This window comes from Ananas comosus, linkage group 13 (assembly GCF_001540865.1).
Source record: "Ananas comosus cultivar F153 linkage group 13, ASM154086v1, whole genome shotgun sequence".
Taxonomy (NCBI): domain Eukaryota; kingdom Viridiplantae; phylum Streptophyta; class Magnoliopsida; order Poales; family Bromeliaceae; genus Ananas; species Ananas comosus.
The window spans coordinates 9922065-9937959 of NC_033633.1; the positions used below are offsets into that span (position 1 = coordinate 9922065).

Consider the following 15895-nt stretch of genomic DNA (forward strand, 5'->3'; position numbering starts at 1 on the left):
CAAAATGCATATTCCAAAAGTACTGCAGTGGATCCAAAATTTTGAATTGATATGAGTTTCTTCCTTATGAACAAGTGCTTTTTCTCTTCTCGGCTAGCTATTAGTAAAATAATTAGTATTTGCAATTTATTTTAAAATTTTATTTTTTTATATAGTTTTACATGATTTGTAAATTATCTTATATAAATTAGATCTTAATACTTGATTTTTTTGACATAATTTTTGTAGGTATCTAGACCTTTATTGTTTTAATGGGAAAGACAACTACACTCGATTTTTTTTAAAAAAGAAAAAATATTGAAAACTCGGAAGCTAATAAACAAGAAGATATTTATAGAGATGAGGCTATGGGTTTCCAAAGTTGTCGTTTGAAATCTCCAAGAATAGAAGTTAACATGCCTTTTGAGCGTGATCCTCGATTACGACCTCAAATTTGGAATTATCCTGTAAAACAATGTGATGAAGTTCGACAAGCATATTAAATCAATGGTCCATATCAACCGAGACTTTTGGAATATCCAAAAAGTGGGCCTCCTTCTCATCAACGTCGTTTTCAATCTTCATGGTTTGAATAATTCAAATCGTGGTTAAAATATTCTCCAATCAAAGATGCCGCATTTTGTCTACTGTGCTGTCTTTTTAACAAACCACATGGGCATTCTTCACAAAATGCATTCACTGTTGACGATTTTCATAATTGGAAGAAAGTGAAAGATGGAAAAAGATGTGTTTTTCTAAATCATATAGGTAGAGAACCAAACTCGCCTCATAAAGTTGCCGAAAAAGCTTGCGAAAACTTGATAAAACAATCTCAACATATTCAAAATGTGCTTCATAGACATACATCACAATAAAAGGCAGACAATCGTTTACGCCTTAAAGCATCAATAATTGCAGTTAGATATCTTACTTTTCAAGGATGTGCTATGAGAGGTCGGGACGAAAGTAAAGAATCTATTGATCGGGGTAATTTTTTGGAAATGTTGAAGGTGTTCTCTTTTCTTAATGAAGATATTGCAAAAGTTATTTTAGAAAATACTCCGCAAAATGCTTCTTATATTTCGTCGGATACGCAAAAAAAATTTTTGCAAGTTCCAGCGGAGAAAGTAAGAAAAAAAAATTCGAGATGAATTTGGCGACTCGAAATTTTCTATAATGGTTGATGAAACACGCGATGAGTCAAAAAAATGAGCAGTTAGCTACCATTTTGAGATTTGTTGATGTACAAGGTTTTGTTCATGAAAGATTTTTTGGTCTTATTCACATCTCGGATACTAAAGCATTAACCCTGAAAAATGTAATTTATTCCGTTCTTTCTCATTATAGTCTTGATGTTCAAAATATTCGTGGCCAAGGTTATGACGGGCGAGTAATATGAGAGGTGAATGAAATGGATTACAAGCATTAATTTCTAATGATTGTCCCTATGCTTACTATATCCATTGTTTAGCCCATCATCTCCAATTGGCTTTGGTTGCGGCATCTAAAGATATTCTTGAGGTTTATAAATTTTACTCAAAATTAAGTACTATTGTCAACATTGTTGGATCTTCTACCAAGCGAAATGATGAACTAAAAAAGCTTCATAGAATTGAAATTGCAGAACTGATTAAAAAGAATGAGCTTGAGACAAGAACCGGACTCAATCAAGTTGGCACGTTGCAAATGGCCGGTGATACTCGTTGGAGTTCACACTTCAAATCTATTACAAGTTTGCTAAGAATGTTTAAAGCAACATGTACAGTTTTAGAGAATATTATTGATGAAGGATCCAATGCATTTCAACGTGGTGAAGCACATTTAGCTCATAAGGCAATGTCATTTTTTGAATTTGTGTTTATCTTACATCTTATGAAAGAAATAACGGAGGCGACCTACATTCTTTGTCAATATTTGCAACGTAAATCTCAAGATATTCTTAATGCTATGCATCTTGTTGCATCAACAAAATCACTTATTCAAAAACTTAGAGATGAAGAATGGGATTCTCTTTTTGACAAAATAAAGTTATTTTGTGCGAAGTATGACATGAAAGTTCCAATTATGTCTGCTCCTTATGTGGGAAGAGGAGGCCGTGCTCGTCGTCAACGAGACCATATTATACTTGAGCATCACTATCGAGTTGATATTTTTAATGGTGCAATAGATTGTCAATTGCAAGAATTGAATACAAGATTTAGTGACAATATGATTGAATTACTTACTCTAAGTTGTGTTTTGGATCCTAAAGATAGTTGCAAATCTTTTAATATTGATGACATTTGTAATCTTGCGGAAAGGTATTATCCTCAAGATTTTAGCGAGTTTGAAAGAGACGGGTTGAAAATAGAGCTTCATCATTATGAATTTGAAATTTTGCGACATTCCGACTTGCAAAAATTGACAACTATTTTTGAATTATGTCAATGGTTGGTGGCAACAAGAAAGTCAGAAATATATCCACTTCTCTACCGATTAGTTAAACTTGTATTACTTCTTCCGGTTTCAACTACAACTACTAAACGGGTATTTTCCGCAATGAGTATTATCAAAACCGATCTCCGGAATAAAATATATGATGACTTTGTCACTAATTCATTGATCGTGTATATTGAAAGAGAAATTGCCGAGAAGTTTACTATTGATTCAATCATTGATGAATTTCGTGACTTGAAGAAGCGCCGAGCACTATTTTTTGTATGGTAAGTAAGATTTTTTAAATTTTATTTTGTATTTTTGTACTTCAAATTTTGTAATATTGTATTCCGCATATCGCGATGAGTCGGTTACGATATATTTTCTCCCCCAGAATTAAATCCTGGTTTCGTCCCTGGTAATATTGTATTCCGCATATCGCGATGAGTCGGTTATGATATATTTTCTGTGATCCCACCGGAGAACGCAGAAGTATATAGATGGACCTTAATACCAAACTAAGCCTAACTTACAAACGCTTGATAGACGCACGTGCCGGCAAGGAAAAGACTATTTATGCAAATATAAATTTGTTTAGTTATTTATAAAATTTGTGTTTTTTAGAGGGGGCTAAATGCAAAATAGGAGCCCGAGTGTCGAGGAAGGCGTAAGAGAGGAGAGAGAAAGAGAGAGAGAGAGAGAGAGAGAGAGAGGGGCGTTTTATTTTAGAGAGATTCGGGGGACGCACGTCGCCCGCGAAGAGGCCATAAGCGCTAGATCTACAGATCCATCTCTCTCTCTCTCTCTCTCTCTCCTCTTCTTCGATCTCGAGCTCCTCCGTAATGGCGACGGCGAGGGCGAGCTCCGGCCTCGCGTACCCGGAGAGGTTCCACGCCGCCGCCGCCTACGCCGGCTTCGCCGGCGGCGGGGGCGGCGGCGCGATCTCGAGGTTCCAGAACGACGTGGCGCTCCTCCTCTACGGGCTCTACCAGCAGGTCCCGATCGATCCCCCTGCTTTCCCGTTTGCCGATTTTAGGGTTCCTTGACGCTTGTTTTGTGATTTGAGCTCTAGATCTGGGGTTTGGTAGGGCGATTTCGGTGGGTTTGAGAGTTTTCGGGTCCGGATTAGGTTTTCTTGCCCTAATTTCGTTTTAATTTGCGAGAAAATTCTCTTGTATTATTCATTGGCTACAGGCTACGGTAGGGCCGTGTAACGTTCCGAAACCGAGAGCTTGGAACCCTGTGGAGAATAGCAAATGGACTAGGTTTGTACTCCTCATTTTGATTACCTCCTCTTTTATTTTATTTTATTTTTTCTTCTTCTTGGGTTAAAAATGTATGGAGACCCCCTCGCCTATGTAGCATTTTGAAATGGTCCCTTCCACTTTATACCTGTGAGTGATCCTGATTATTTTTTGAATTGAGTGATGTTTGTGGGCTAAATTGGGTGTTTTATCGAATTCACCTGTGATACCATCAAAATTGAATAGATTTATTCACTTTTTTAGCAAATGAAACTAAAACATAGAGCCATTAAATTTGAGAAATTTTGGCGTATCTTAAATGGCCTATAGTTGAGGGAAACTGAGTATATTTCTACCTATATTTTGTGTGCAGTCGTGGGAAAATATTTACTATGACTTAGCCTTGCAGACACTTTCATGATAGATTCAGCAAAAATACACCTTTATTGGATCGGTATAATGATGAATTCACAAACTAACAGACCATTTAGAAGAACTGTTGTGAATCTTTATCATACATTCGATTTGATTGTTGGAATCTTAGTCAAATAATGACTTGAAATTCTATTTTTTTAACTTATTTTCTTGAGTTACAATAATATTGAGCTATCAACTGCTGAATGATTTAATAGATATCATCGTGAAGTTCGTCAAATCATTGGTCTTATGATGGCTGTAATGAGACTTTTGCAATGAGTTTTTAGTTGCTGGTTCAGTATGGATTGAATTTTAACTTCTAAATGCACTTAGGAATAATATACTGAGTGCTTTAGCTCGGAAGTAGTTCTTGAATTTTTTAAGCGTAATCTTGATTCCTCATGGATTCAGTAATCAGTATATAGATATTGGATATATTTCTCTTTAATTCATCTATGCACCTAAAAATAGCTATGCATGTTGGTCTTGTTTCATCTTCTTGACTTGTCTTTTCTTGTCTTGTTTCTAGCTGTCAGCTGAGAACCTATTATGATTCTATAACATATTATTTTATTATAGTTGATTACGCTATTTAAAATTTTACAAGAACTAAGTTTTTTGTAAATAGTATTACAGATGATTTCTACCTTTGGTCTGAAAGAGAAGCTTTAAGTTTATTGTTTATTTGTTCATAAGTTAAAGTGCTCTATGTCTCTGGAAGTGAATAACAGAAATTTACATTGCATGTCTCTTTTGATTATTTTCTTTTGGTTGCATTTACATACTAACTTGGATAGATCTTGGAGAAGATTTTGGAGGCATATGCCTTGTTAGATTGTTGACACAACTAAAATCAGAAAGAAGGCTTATGTGAAATCTTCTTTCTTGTTAAAATATTCATGTATTTGCAATCATAAGCAACATGATGGCTAACTCTTTAAGTCTTCTGTTACTCAACATCCATGTCAGTTGTCTAGGAAACATTTTATACTATATGATACTGTGTACTTCGTTGTCTGTTTGCTATGTAAAACATTAGTCAGAAGCCTTGGAGAAATATTTTACTGGGCAATGTGCATCTGTTGTTATTGTTTGTCAAGGTGAAACATAGTATGCCGTGGAATGTTCCAGTTTTGTTACATGAAACACTTTAATGTGGCTTTTTAGCTGTACCATTAATAAACTATCATGGCTTACTATTTTAGTTGGCATGGCCTGGGAAACATGGCTCCAGCAGAAGCAATGCGTCTCTTTGTGAAAATTCTGGAGGTACATCGACTTTGTACTGTTGCATGTATACGTAAGTGTCCAAATGCTGATTCTTTTATTGCACTTGACAGGAGGAAGATCCTGGTTGGTATTCCCGAGTTCCTGAGTTCACCATCGAGCCTATTGTAGATGTTCAAATGCACGTAAGCATTTTAGCTGTTCGTTACATGTTCCTTTATATAAGAGAAGCTGTTAACTTTCTTCTTTTACTATGCATTCCTTATGCTTTTAACCTATGTGAATGGCATGATATACACAACAACCTAAATAATAATGCATAAATATTCAAATTCAATGTTTTGAAATGATAGTTGTATGTTTCAAATTATGTGCAGGCTAAATTACAAAAAAAAACCCTTGTTCTTTATCCTGTTCTCAGTTGCCCTCTTGAATAACAAATTGTATGTGTTTTAACATTGCACTTTGCTACTATTTCAAATTAGCCGGAAAATTTAGAATGATTGATGAACTTGGATGCACAACTTTGTGGAAACAAGTTGGTGTGTGACTCCGGTTGTATACAATAACATAAAAAATTGTCCAATAAAGGAATGTGCTGAATGTGCTGCAGATTGACCGCACATTTATAACAAAGCATATCCTGGTAAGTCTGTCCTTTATTGGAACGGCATTTGATCTGAAAGTTAGTGATTATTTATATATGTTTATGTGATTTTTAAATTATTTGCTTCTAGATGTGTTTACGTGACAAATTGATATTTTCCCCTAAATTTTCATCGAGTTCCTGTGAATTGCTTATTATCTCTTTTCCTTATTATTTATCAGAACCCTAAACCAGAGGCAGCCCTGGAGTCAGCTGCTCCGAACAGTATCCCCTTTCCAGAGCCTAAAACCATTTCCACAGAAAATGGAAGTGCTTTGGAGACCCAGGATAAGGATGTTGTTATGGAAGGTCTTGGTTCCATTCGTAATTACGATCACTGGACTGCACCGTCAGTAACTAGACAGCACCCAAAACCCCGCTATGAGGTCCTCTTCTTATTCTTTACCTGCCTTCTATTTACTGGACCAGATAGTTCTTTCTTTAAATTGTTTAATTGCATATAAAGATTGATCTGAATTTTTATATGTAGCATGGAGCAGCTATAGTGGGGGAAAAAATGTACATTTTTGGTGGAAATTACAATGGGCGCTACCTCAGTGACCTTCAGGTACAGGAAAGATTCTTCATACTGTTGTGCCAAATAGCAGGCAGCATTCTGCAGGATCATTTGCTGCTTAATTTTCATTCTGCAGTGGCTTTTCAGTAGCAGCAGCCTTAGTTGGCCCTAACATGCGTTTCTTGTTATGGTCTTGTGAACCTAATTTCAGTTCTGCATATTGGTTATTGAAACTGTTTGCATACTCAGATGGTGCTAAAGCATTTAATTATTTATTTATTCTTTCTGTTTCGTGCCTTAGGTGGTCTTTTTTTGGTTTCCGCTGATCAAATTGGCATCTAACTATACTTTCGTGGCTTTGTTTATGTTCTGTTTTGGAAAAAGGTTTTGGATCTTAGAAGTTTGACTTGGTCTAAGATAGAGGCTAAAACACAAGCAGGATCTCCAGAATCATCTAGCACCATTGCTGTTTCTCCTTGTGCTGGCCACTCTTTGGTAACGTTGAAAATTCTTCTACTGTTGCTAGAAAGTGTTTCTTGTTATAGTTAGTCTTAAATGAATTATTTTACTTATCTTTTTGTAATAAACGCTACCTTTTCAGATTTCCTGGGAGGGCAAAATTTTATCTATTGCAGGACACACTAAAGATCCTTCGGAAACAGTTTCAGGTTTAAGTTATTTCATTTGGTGATTTGGTGATTTGTTTTATGTTTTCATTTTTGTGATAATGTTTCGCTATTTTTATGCTAGTGAAGGAATTTGATCCACGAACCTCTACTTGGTCAAATTTGAAGACTTATGGGAAGCCACCGGTAATATTGTTACTTCTGACTCTTTGTTGTTATTAGGCGTCAATTTCCCCGTTCTGAATATCACAAAATATGCCTTTCTTTTTTACTTTTCCTTTCAAACCTATGCAAAACTTCTTTGAAAAAATGAGTAAGTCAATTTAGTAAGATAGTTTTACTCAGTTGTTCGGAGAAACCAATCTGTATGCTAGCTAATATTCGGATCTGCTCTTTTCTTATAAAATTTCTATTTGAGTCAAGAAAAGATACTCCCCTGGAAACTTTACTTTCTGCCAAATTAGATCTACTTAGAGTGAAATATTGATATGTAGCATAATTAGATCCGAATAATTTTTTTTTTGAGTTGGTTGCTCTTGTAGATCTCTCGAGGAGGCCAGTCAGTGACCCTTGTTGGGACAACTTTAGTCATGTTTGGTGGCGAAGACGCAAAGAGATCTCTTTTAAATGACTTGCACATTCTTGATCTTGAGACTATGACATGGGACGATATTGAGGCCATGTAAGTTCTAGAATTTTCTGTCGTACTTGGGTATTACAAGTTTTACAACTGGTTATTTCGGAACTTCGCCTTTGTGATAACCAAAGTGTAGATATGTTTGACCAATATGTGGGTTGGCAGGTTGTGCCAACTTTCCTTGTATTAGCGTGCCTTGGGACACAGTTCTTAAATGAAATCACTGGGAATATCAATTTTAATAGTTTCAGAATAAATGCCTTAAACATACCCCTTTTTCTCGAAGTTAACCTCTAATTCTTTTCAATTTTGTAATAGAAAAGTTCATTATTCATGTTTATAGCTAGTAGATTTAAATTGCCTAATTTTCTTTAAAATCGTTTCGACTTGGTGAAAATCGAGGGTTACAAGTCAGGGGAATCAATTTTCCTGCAAAGTGATCTTTCAATGTTATAGATTTTAAAGGTTTAGATGCGTGAAGTGTCAAAGAGTTTAGAAATCACAATCTGGTAGTTAAAAAAATGTGGGATTTTGAGTAATGCAGTTGACATGGCAGTTATATTGTACCACAACGTATGCAGTCCTCAGAATTGGCTCGAGAATAATTGCAGAAACCAGTCTCAGATTGTTGTTTTGAAACTGAAATAGTGAAGATTCTTTTTATCTCGTTCTATATTCATTAAGCTGAAGTTTCAGCTTCTTTTGTCTGTTTAACTTCTATGCCTTTGAAATGAAGACTAATCCCTATCAAGAATTATCATTTTTTTTTCTTGTTTTAATAGTATGCTCTAAGCACATTCCGGAGGGTTGCTCCAAGATATCAATAGTTTAATGTTGGCTTTGACACTTGGTTGTAAAATGTTGTTAATTCCATAGGACTTCTCATATGTGAGTTGCACTCTACTGGACTCTGTTTGATTACGATGACATCATGACGTAGGACAAATTGAGTTTTAGCCCAAAAAAACTTGACTAGTTGGCCCACTAATAGATTGTATTCTGTGCATTAGCCAATACAGACTGCTGATTTACTTGACTTCTCAACCATTTGATTCACCAATCTACAACTTGAGACACTCAGTCGGCTTCTCTTTGCGAGTTGTATTCTCTCGTTTACCCAATATGTGAGACGTTTGTTTCTCATAGAAAGCTATTACTTCATTGTCCGTTGAGATCTTATCCTTGAATGAAGAAATCCTCTTCCCTGGCATACAGTCCTGATAAGGACCACACTCCTTCTTAGTGGTTATCAGCATAACAGGAACTCAAACAAGTGATTCCTTCTGCCTTCTTGAATGAGCAGTGGTTTTTGCTCTAAAATTGCATAGGTTGTGTCGTATATGCTGGATGATGTATTTCTCAGATATGTTTTCCTCATTTTTCTCGTCAACATGTTCAAAACATTGTTCCTATAGAAGAACATTGGTTCTCTACATAAAATTTCTGCTGGCCGCCTTAGTTGTTTTCTTTTTGTTGAAATTTTGGACAGAAAGAACAATAATATCTTATACATGAACTAGTTTTTCATTCTCTTTTTTTCTTTTCTTAGTCATAAGTTATTTTCTCTTCTGTATAATGTGTTATGTAATTCTTTCCCTTTCAAAACAACAACACTTAGCCTAGAATGTTCTTGGGATTAGTGTACTTTATTTCATTTCCTTCATAGATTAAAAGGTTCGACATAACACTTTTAACCGTTTGACCTTATTTTGCATATGAAAATGGGAAGTACGACAAGCTTGTATTTCACTATATTATTAACTGATATGCCTCTAACAGACTGATTAATTAAGTTTACTTATTATGTTAGTTACCCATTGAGAGGTTCTAAAAAGATCTTCACCTTTTTACAACACCAAGCATTCTTAGGGCAACTGCACCTAATTCTATATATATTTCACTTCTCTCTTATACAACTCTAGTGTCAGGGAGCTAAGCCTAAAGTTTTGTATTCTCTTTTCTATGTTTTAGAGGTATTCCTCCTTCGCCGAGGTCAGGCCATGTTGCTGCTTGCCATGCAGAGCGATATCTCTTGATTTTTGGTGGGGGCTCTCATGCAACGTGCTTCAATGATCTACATGTCCTTGACCTGCAAACAGTGAGAGCTACAATTCTTAAAATAGTTGGTCGAAGAATCGTAAAAAATCTTGGTATTCTCCTTAATGGATTTTTCTGATTACTGCAGATGGAGTGGTCAAGACCTAAACAGCAGGGTTTGGTTCCAGGCCCGCGAGCTGGGCATGCGGGTGCAACAATAGGAGAAAGTTGGTATATTGTCGGTGGCGGTGATAATAAGACTGGTACGAATTTGTGGCCTATGACATTTATTTATTTATTTATTCTCATTCTTGCTTTCACTTCTTTGTTGGACTGATGATTTCTCTCTACGAAACCGTTAGACTGCTCACGTTTTGTTAAAGCTTAAGAATTTGCACTTTGCAATATCTTATCGTTGTTGAGTAACTATCTCTATTTTAACAAAGCTTGATAAATTGTAATCATGGCCTTTGATGACTGTCTGAGCAATACTTTACCACTTTCACATGGTAATGTAAGAACATTATTTACAAATTCTTAAGACCTGACGGATTTCAGTTTATGATGAATTGATTGAATGACTCCATCTCTTCCTCTTCAGTGTGTTCCTTATAGCTTACTTTTGGGGTATTGCTGTTTGCGCTGACAATCAAGCGTGCGTTTGATTTGATAGAATTTGATATCCATATATAAAATTGTTTTTCAGGGGCTTCTGAAACTCTGGTGCTTAACATGTCTGCATTGGTATGGTCAGTTGTTACAACCGTTCAAGGACGTGTGCCTCTTGCCAGTGAGGTACTTATGCAGGCTACATTAATTCTGTCTCATTATAATGATATGAGCTTAATTGCATGGTTATGGAACACTTATAAAAGCCGATTAGAATTCCTGTGTGCTTAACATTCATGTTGTACCCTACAAACAAGATGTAACTTGATAAGCTTTATCGATGAGAAGTAGAAAGAATAAGTTTCTTGAGATGCTGTCAAAAAGCTTATGGTATCTGTTATGTAGTTCTCTAATTTAGTCAGGGATAACATCTTATTGTTGACACCAATTGAACTTTAAATTATCCAGTATTTTTCTTTCTCATTACAGAAATTATTAGATAAATTACGTATATGGGCCTAAAACTGACCTTAAAAATTAAAAAATGAATCTGAAAATTTAAATTTAAAATTAAATTTAAATTTAAATATTGAAATTAAAATTAAAATAAAAATTTGGAGTTTAAATCCAAAATCAAAATCAGATTTCAAGAAGCAGCTTTTTTCTGCTTCTGATTCTGAAGCCTTCAAAATCAGTTTTCTGATTCTAAAAGCAGAATCAGATTTTAAAAGCGAGTTGCCAAACGCTCTATTGAGCCGAAAATCACTTTTCAGCCCAAAAGCGCGTTTTAAAAGTTAGGCCAAACACCCCCTATGTCTAGTCATAAAAGTCAGGTTCTAAGCCTGTAGTTGTGTGCAAATGCCCTTACCTGTTATACAAAAAAATTTGAGTGTAGTCTCTAATTGAGTTGGATTCATTGTTTGACATGGCGACATTACAATGTGTCTGTGGTCAAAGCTTAAAATGCTTTCACGAAAGTTATTGTCTGTGATGCTAAGTTTTTGCCGAACTATACCATTTTGGGAAAAGGTGTATTCCTATGAGGCAACACTTCTAAGGTCACCTTAATCTTTTTGTGTCATATGTGTAGCTTATATGCTCAACAGTTACGAGATTGGGATGTTGCTGTTGGCTCTGTTGTTATGATGTTTTACATGTTGATATCATCTTTGATGGATTCTTCTAGAAGTTGTACACTAGATAGATGATTGGATAAACCATGATTTTCACATCCAACAGTTTAATCCCGGTTCATATTGTTGCAGGAATGTTAAATCGTGTTAGTTGCATTTTATCTTATCTTTTTTCTTTTATTTTCTTTCGTTTCTTCCATTCCTCTTTGCTAGATTGTTTACTTAATAAACTTAAGCATTTAATAAATTGACAAAAACCAAGACTTGAATAACAGATTTTATCTTCTTAAAAATCTTAAGACCCTTGATTCTTTCATAATTTGATATGTGGAGTACATCAGTGGGATGGACTCCTCTTGGTAACTGACTTTTTTCTTGTTGTTATCTCTAGGGCTTGAGTTTAGTTCCTTGCACCTATAATGGAGAAGATTTTCTTGTGTCATTTGGAGGATACAATGGACGCTACAGCAATGATGTAATATTGACTATCCTCCTATATATCTATTTTTTTTTCAATTGGATAAACCACAAGAAACCTTCTAGATATGTTGTGATTTATGCTTTACTCCTTTGCGAGACAAAACCTATATTTGATCCCTCGATTTTTAAGAAAAATCTTATACTCCCTACGAAGGGGGTAAAGAGGTGATCTTTTATATATATAAAGGGGACTATCTTTCAGTTTTGATTCTCCAGGGGACTTATTCTGTATTTGAGCCTTCTTCAAATGTTCTTGCCTTTTTTTTTTTTTCTTGGTTCTCTCTGATGATTAGGTCTACGTTCTTAAACCGAGCCACAAATCTGACATCGAGTCGAAGATGGTGGATGGACCTGTTTCTCAGCCGGACAGTGTCAACCCCCTATTCATCTCACCAAATGCTAGCAGGGATGTGGAACCTGAGATTGAAGCTACTACTCAAGATGGAAAGATAAGAGAGATTGTGATGGATAATGTTGATTCAGCTGCGGTAATGTTCACAAATATTCATAGCTTGGAAATCTAGCTTTGAGTAGTAGTTACTATTATTAGGAAAAAGAAATAAAGTTTCCTCCACCTAACAGAGCACGAGAAAAAAAAAAATTCGGAGCTCCTTATATAAGATTGTATATGGAGAGTATATTTGTAAAATCCACCTGTTAGCAAATTTTACCCTTTTAAAAATGGGATAATTGCCTATATACCCCTCATGCGTCTGAAAATATCCGATCTACCCCTACTTTTTTTTTCTTTCTAAAATACCCCTCATATGTTCCACCGTTATTACAAAATACCCCTGCAATTATCTCGTGTTAAATTAACCTGAGTTAAACGTAAGTTAAATATCTATCACAGTTACAAAAAATTAAAATACCAATTTTGCCCTTAACTTAAGGGCAAATAAGAAAGGTTGGTTACGGTAGAGGGGTATATTGGAAAAGACAAAAAGTTGAAATACTTTTTGTGCCCCTGACTTTAAGGGCAAATAAGAAAGACAATGATGGTGGAAGGGTATATTTGAAAAGGGCAAAATAGTAATTTTACAGAGATAACAGTGTTACTTAACAGATTTTAACTCTAAGGGTATATTAGAAATAAGTTGGAACGTAGGAGGGGTATTTTCAATATTAGCCTTCTAAGAGGGGTAAATCGAAAAGTCGGAAACTTTTTAGGGATATATAAGAAATTGCCCCTTTAAAAATATTCTTTTTTAAAGTCGGTTAGATAGGTGGGTCAAAAGCACTATTTGGGGATGAATGTCATCCATCCTCATGCAGAAACCCTTTGAGGAGTTCCTTACAGATTTTTTTTAATCCACAAAGCACATGCTAGATGCAGAGTTTTTGAGAGCTGTTACTTTTAATGAAAATACCAATAAGTAGGCACTATTTCAATCTAAATACATTTTCAAGTGCAAGCATATCGAGTGTGAACATTGGCTTTAACAAATAGAAATGCGCAGGCTTTAATAAAGACTCATCTGGAACTGATAGGTTTTCAATAGAAACGCTAGCAGGATGAAGGTTAAGATTGTATCTAACTTGTTTGATTCACATGCTTCAATGTAATTGTTCAGAATATCAGAAGTGAGGAAACAAGCGAAAAACTTCTGGAAGCCCTAAAAGCCGAGAAAGAGGAATTAGAAGCAACACTTAACAAGGAACAACTGCAGACCCTCCAGCTTAAGCAAGAGCTTGCTGATGCAGAGAATAGAAATTCAGAACTTACAAAGGTAAGCTTGGTACTTTGTAAGTGGTGTTTCTTTCCATTCTTGAAATGTTGAAATTCTTAGTTGGATAGATAACTCTGCCATTTGGCAACATAATAAATTTGACAGGATTCTCAAAGCAATGCCACTGTCTTGTCTGATATCTTTTATTACCTCTCGTGTGTCATTTTGCCTCACAGAACCGGCATATTTGCACATAAATAAATGCAATTTATGTCTGCAAACCTGATTTCTGCATCATCAACCATAGCCTCATTCTATTGGGTGTTGTTTTCCTGTTTTCCTTCTAGTAGCTTTTGTTTATTTATTTATTTCTTATTTATTTTATGTGATTGCAGGAGCTTCAATCTATTCGTGGTCAACTTGCTGCTGAACAATCAAGGTGTTTCAAACTTGAGGTACTCGCACAATATTCCATGTCACATCAATTTGTCAACTGGATTTGTCTGTTTCTCATCGAATTGTAATAACTATGTGCCACAATTTGCATGATTTATTTAAGTTTTAATAAGCCAGAGCAATCTGAACCTGAAAATGGTCGAAAATTTTTGTCTAAGCTAAGGGGACCGTAGGCCAGAATTTGCAACCCATAGGTTTCTGGACTTTTATGGAAGTTGTGATATACCCAAGCTTAGATATTATGACGAAGATATTGAAGTAACGCTGAGGGGTTACTTGAATATTCTCTTACTATCCTGATTTTGGAACTTGGTACTTTGATGTTTTAATTAAACACTTCAGTTCTTGAACTAGCACATATATTGCTTTTTACTTCCTGACGGTCGATGAAGTCTATTTTATCTTAGAAAATGACCCTTCACCTGTAAAATCATTCGCTTAGTTCAGTTTACTTCAAACAGCATTAAAAAGGTCATTTTGCAAGGGCTTAAAGTGTATCATTTTACAAGGGCCAATTGTAGACATGAAAATGCATTGAAAGGGCTCAAAATCAAATGATTCTTATTCCTAGTGCACTGTCGATTCTCTGTGTATATGGTCCGTAAATGATTACTCTAGTTCTTCAAAAGCCATGGCCCTACTTGCACTAGTTTTTATATTCACCCGGAAATCATCTTAAGGCGACAAACTGAGTAAAAATAATTCTAAATGACAGGTGGACGTTGCGGAGCTACGGCAAAAGCTACAGTCGATGGAAGCACTTCAGAAGGAAGTCGAGCTGCTTCAACGGCAGAAAGCGGCTTCTGAACAAGCTGCTCTGAACGCTAAGCAGAGGCAGAGCTCTGGTGGCATGTGGGGTTGGATCGCTGGAACCCCGCCGGACAGGTCTGACTCCTAAAACGAATGATGTAAGAAGCACTTTGGTCGATTCATCCAGGTTAAATATAACTCTACTCTCCTGCAGTTTCATCAATCCTTCACATAATAGTATTTTGGTTTGTGTTCGTTTAATTCATTACAATAAGTGATCAAAATTTAGGTGAGGTTGTATTCTAGTGCTTATAGAAATCGATTCCTAGGCACTTTTTTCTCCCTTATATATTGCTTAATGAGGTTCACAGTTTCTTCGGTTTCATTTTTCATTTTTCTTTTTTTTTTTTGTTTTGTTTCGTCGTGTCTCGTAGTAACTTCTGTCACTATAGAATTTGAAAATTACATATTATTGTATAATTTAGTTTTACAGTCAGAACAGCACTGGACCTCGTCTATCAAACTGTTTGTTCCTCTTTTTTTTTTATGACAAGTCAAATTCATGTTCTTTAAGAAGTGGCAAGTACCATTATTTACAACAGATTGTGCCGATATTTCTTGTTCCGGCGAATAACATGTACTTCTTTTGATTTTGCTGTTGGCCAATTGTTTGGTTTTTAACTCGTGAATCTTTCAGCAGATGTTAACTCCTGCAGACATCAACTACTTAATTCATTTTACTGTTTTATTTTAGGGTGGTTTGCAAGATATATATATTTCTTTTTTTCTGATGTTCATGTGTTCTCTTTGGCAGTATACAAAGGGAAACTACAGTAGTCAAAGGGAGTTCCATTTTGACAGTTAATGATGCGCTAAAAAAATGTATTTCTAAAGCTACAAAATTTGGATCATAAAAACTTCAAATCAATGAAGTAAGTGCCACGGCACCAGACTGTTCCGTGCACTTGCTTGCATGATACGGTGGGGGGTGCATGTTGTATCATGCCGAGTTGTTTCGTTGACAAAAATATTTCTCCACAAAATCGCTATGG

At 35.6% G+C, this 15895-nt stretch overlaps 1 protein-coding gene across 1 annotated transcript; it reads left to right on the plus strand.

Moving 5' to 3' along the window:
- LOC109719451 (acyl-CoA-binding domain-containing protein 4) lies at positions 3086-15495 on the plus strand. The gene is made up of 18 exons (XM_020246148.1): positions 3086-3389; positions 3589-3659; positions 5261-5324; positions 5396-5467; positions 6111-6314; positions 6419-6496; positions 6830-6940; positions 7047-7113; positions 7196-7257; positions 7614-7753; positions 9680-9806; positions 9894-10008; positions 10452-10540; positions 11879-11962; positions 12261-12455; positions 13542-13697; positions 14033-14092; positions 14809-15495. The coding sequence occupies exons 1-18, from the start codon at positions 3237-3239 to the stop codon at positions 14989-14991; spliced, it is 2031 nt and encodes a 676-aa protein (XP_020101737.1). The 5' UTR covers positions 3086-3236; the 3' UTR covers positions 14992-15495.

Coding starts and splice junctions, on each gene's coding strand:
- LOC109719451 (XM_020246148.1), top strand. CDS start 3,237: ATGGCGACGGCGAGGGCGAGCTCCGGCCTCGCGTACCCGGAGAGGTTC. Junction 6,497..6,829: donor GCTACCTCAGTGACCTTCAG/GTACAGGAAAGA, acceptor TTTTGGAAAAAG/GTTTTGGATCTTAGAAGTTT. Junction 12,456..13,541: donor ATAATGTTGATTCAGCTGCG/GTAATGTTCACA, acceptor GTAATTGTTCAG/AATATCAGAAGTGAGGAAAC.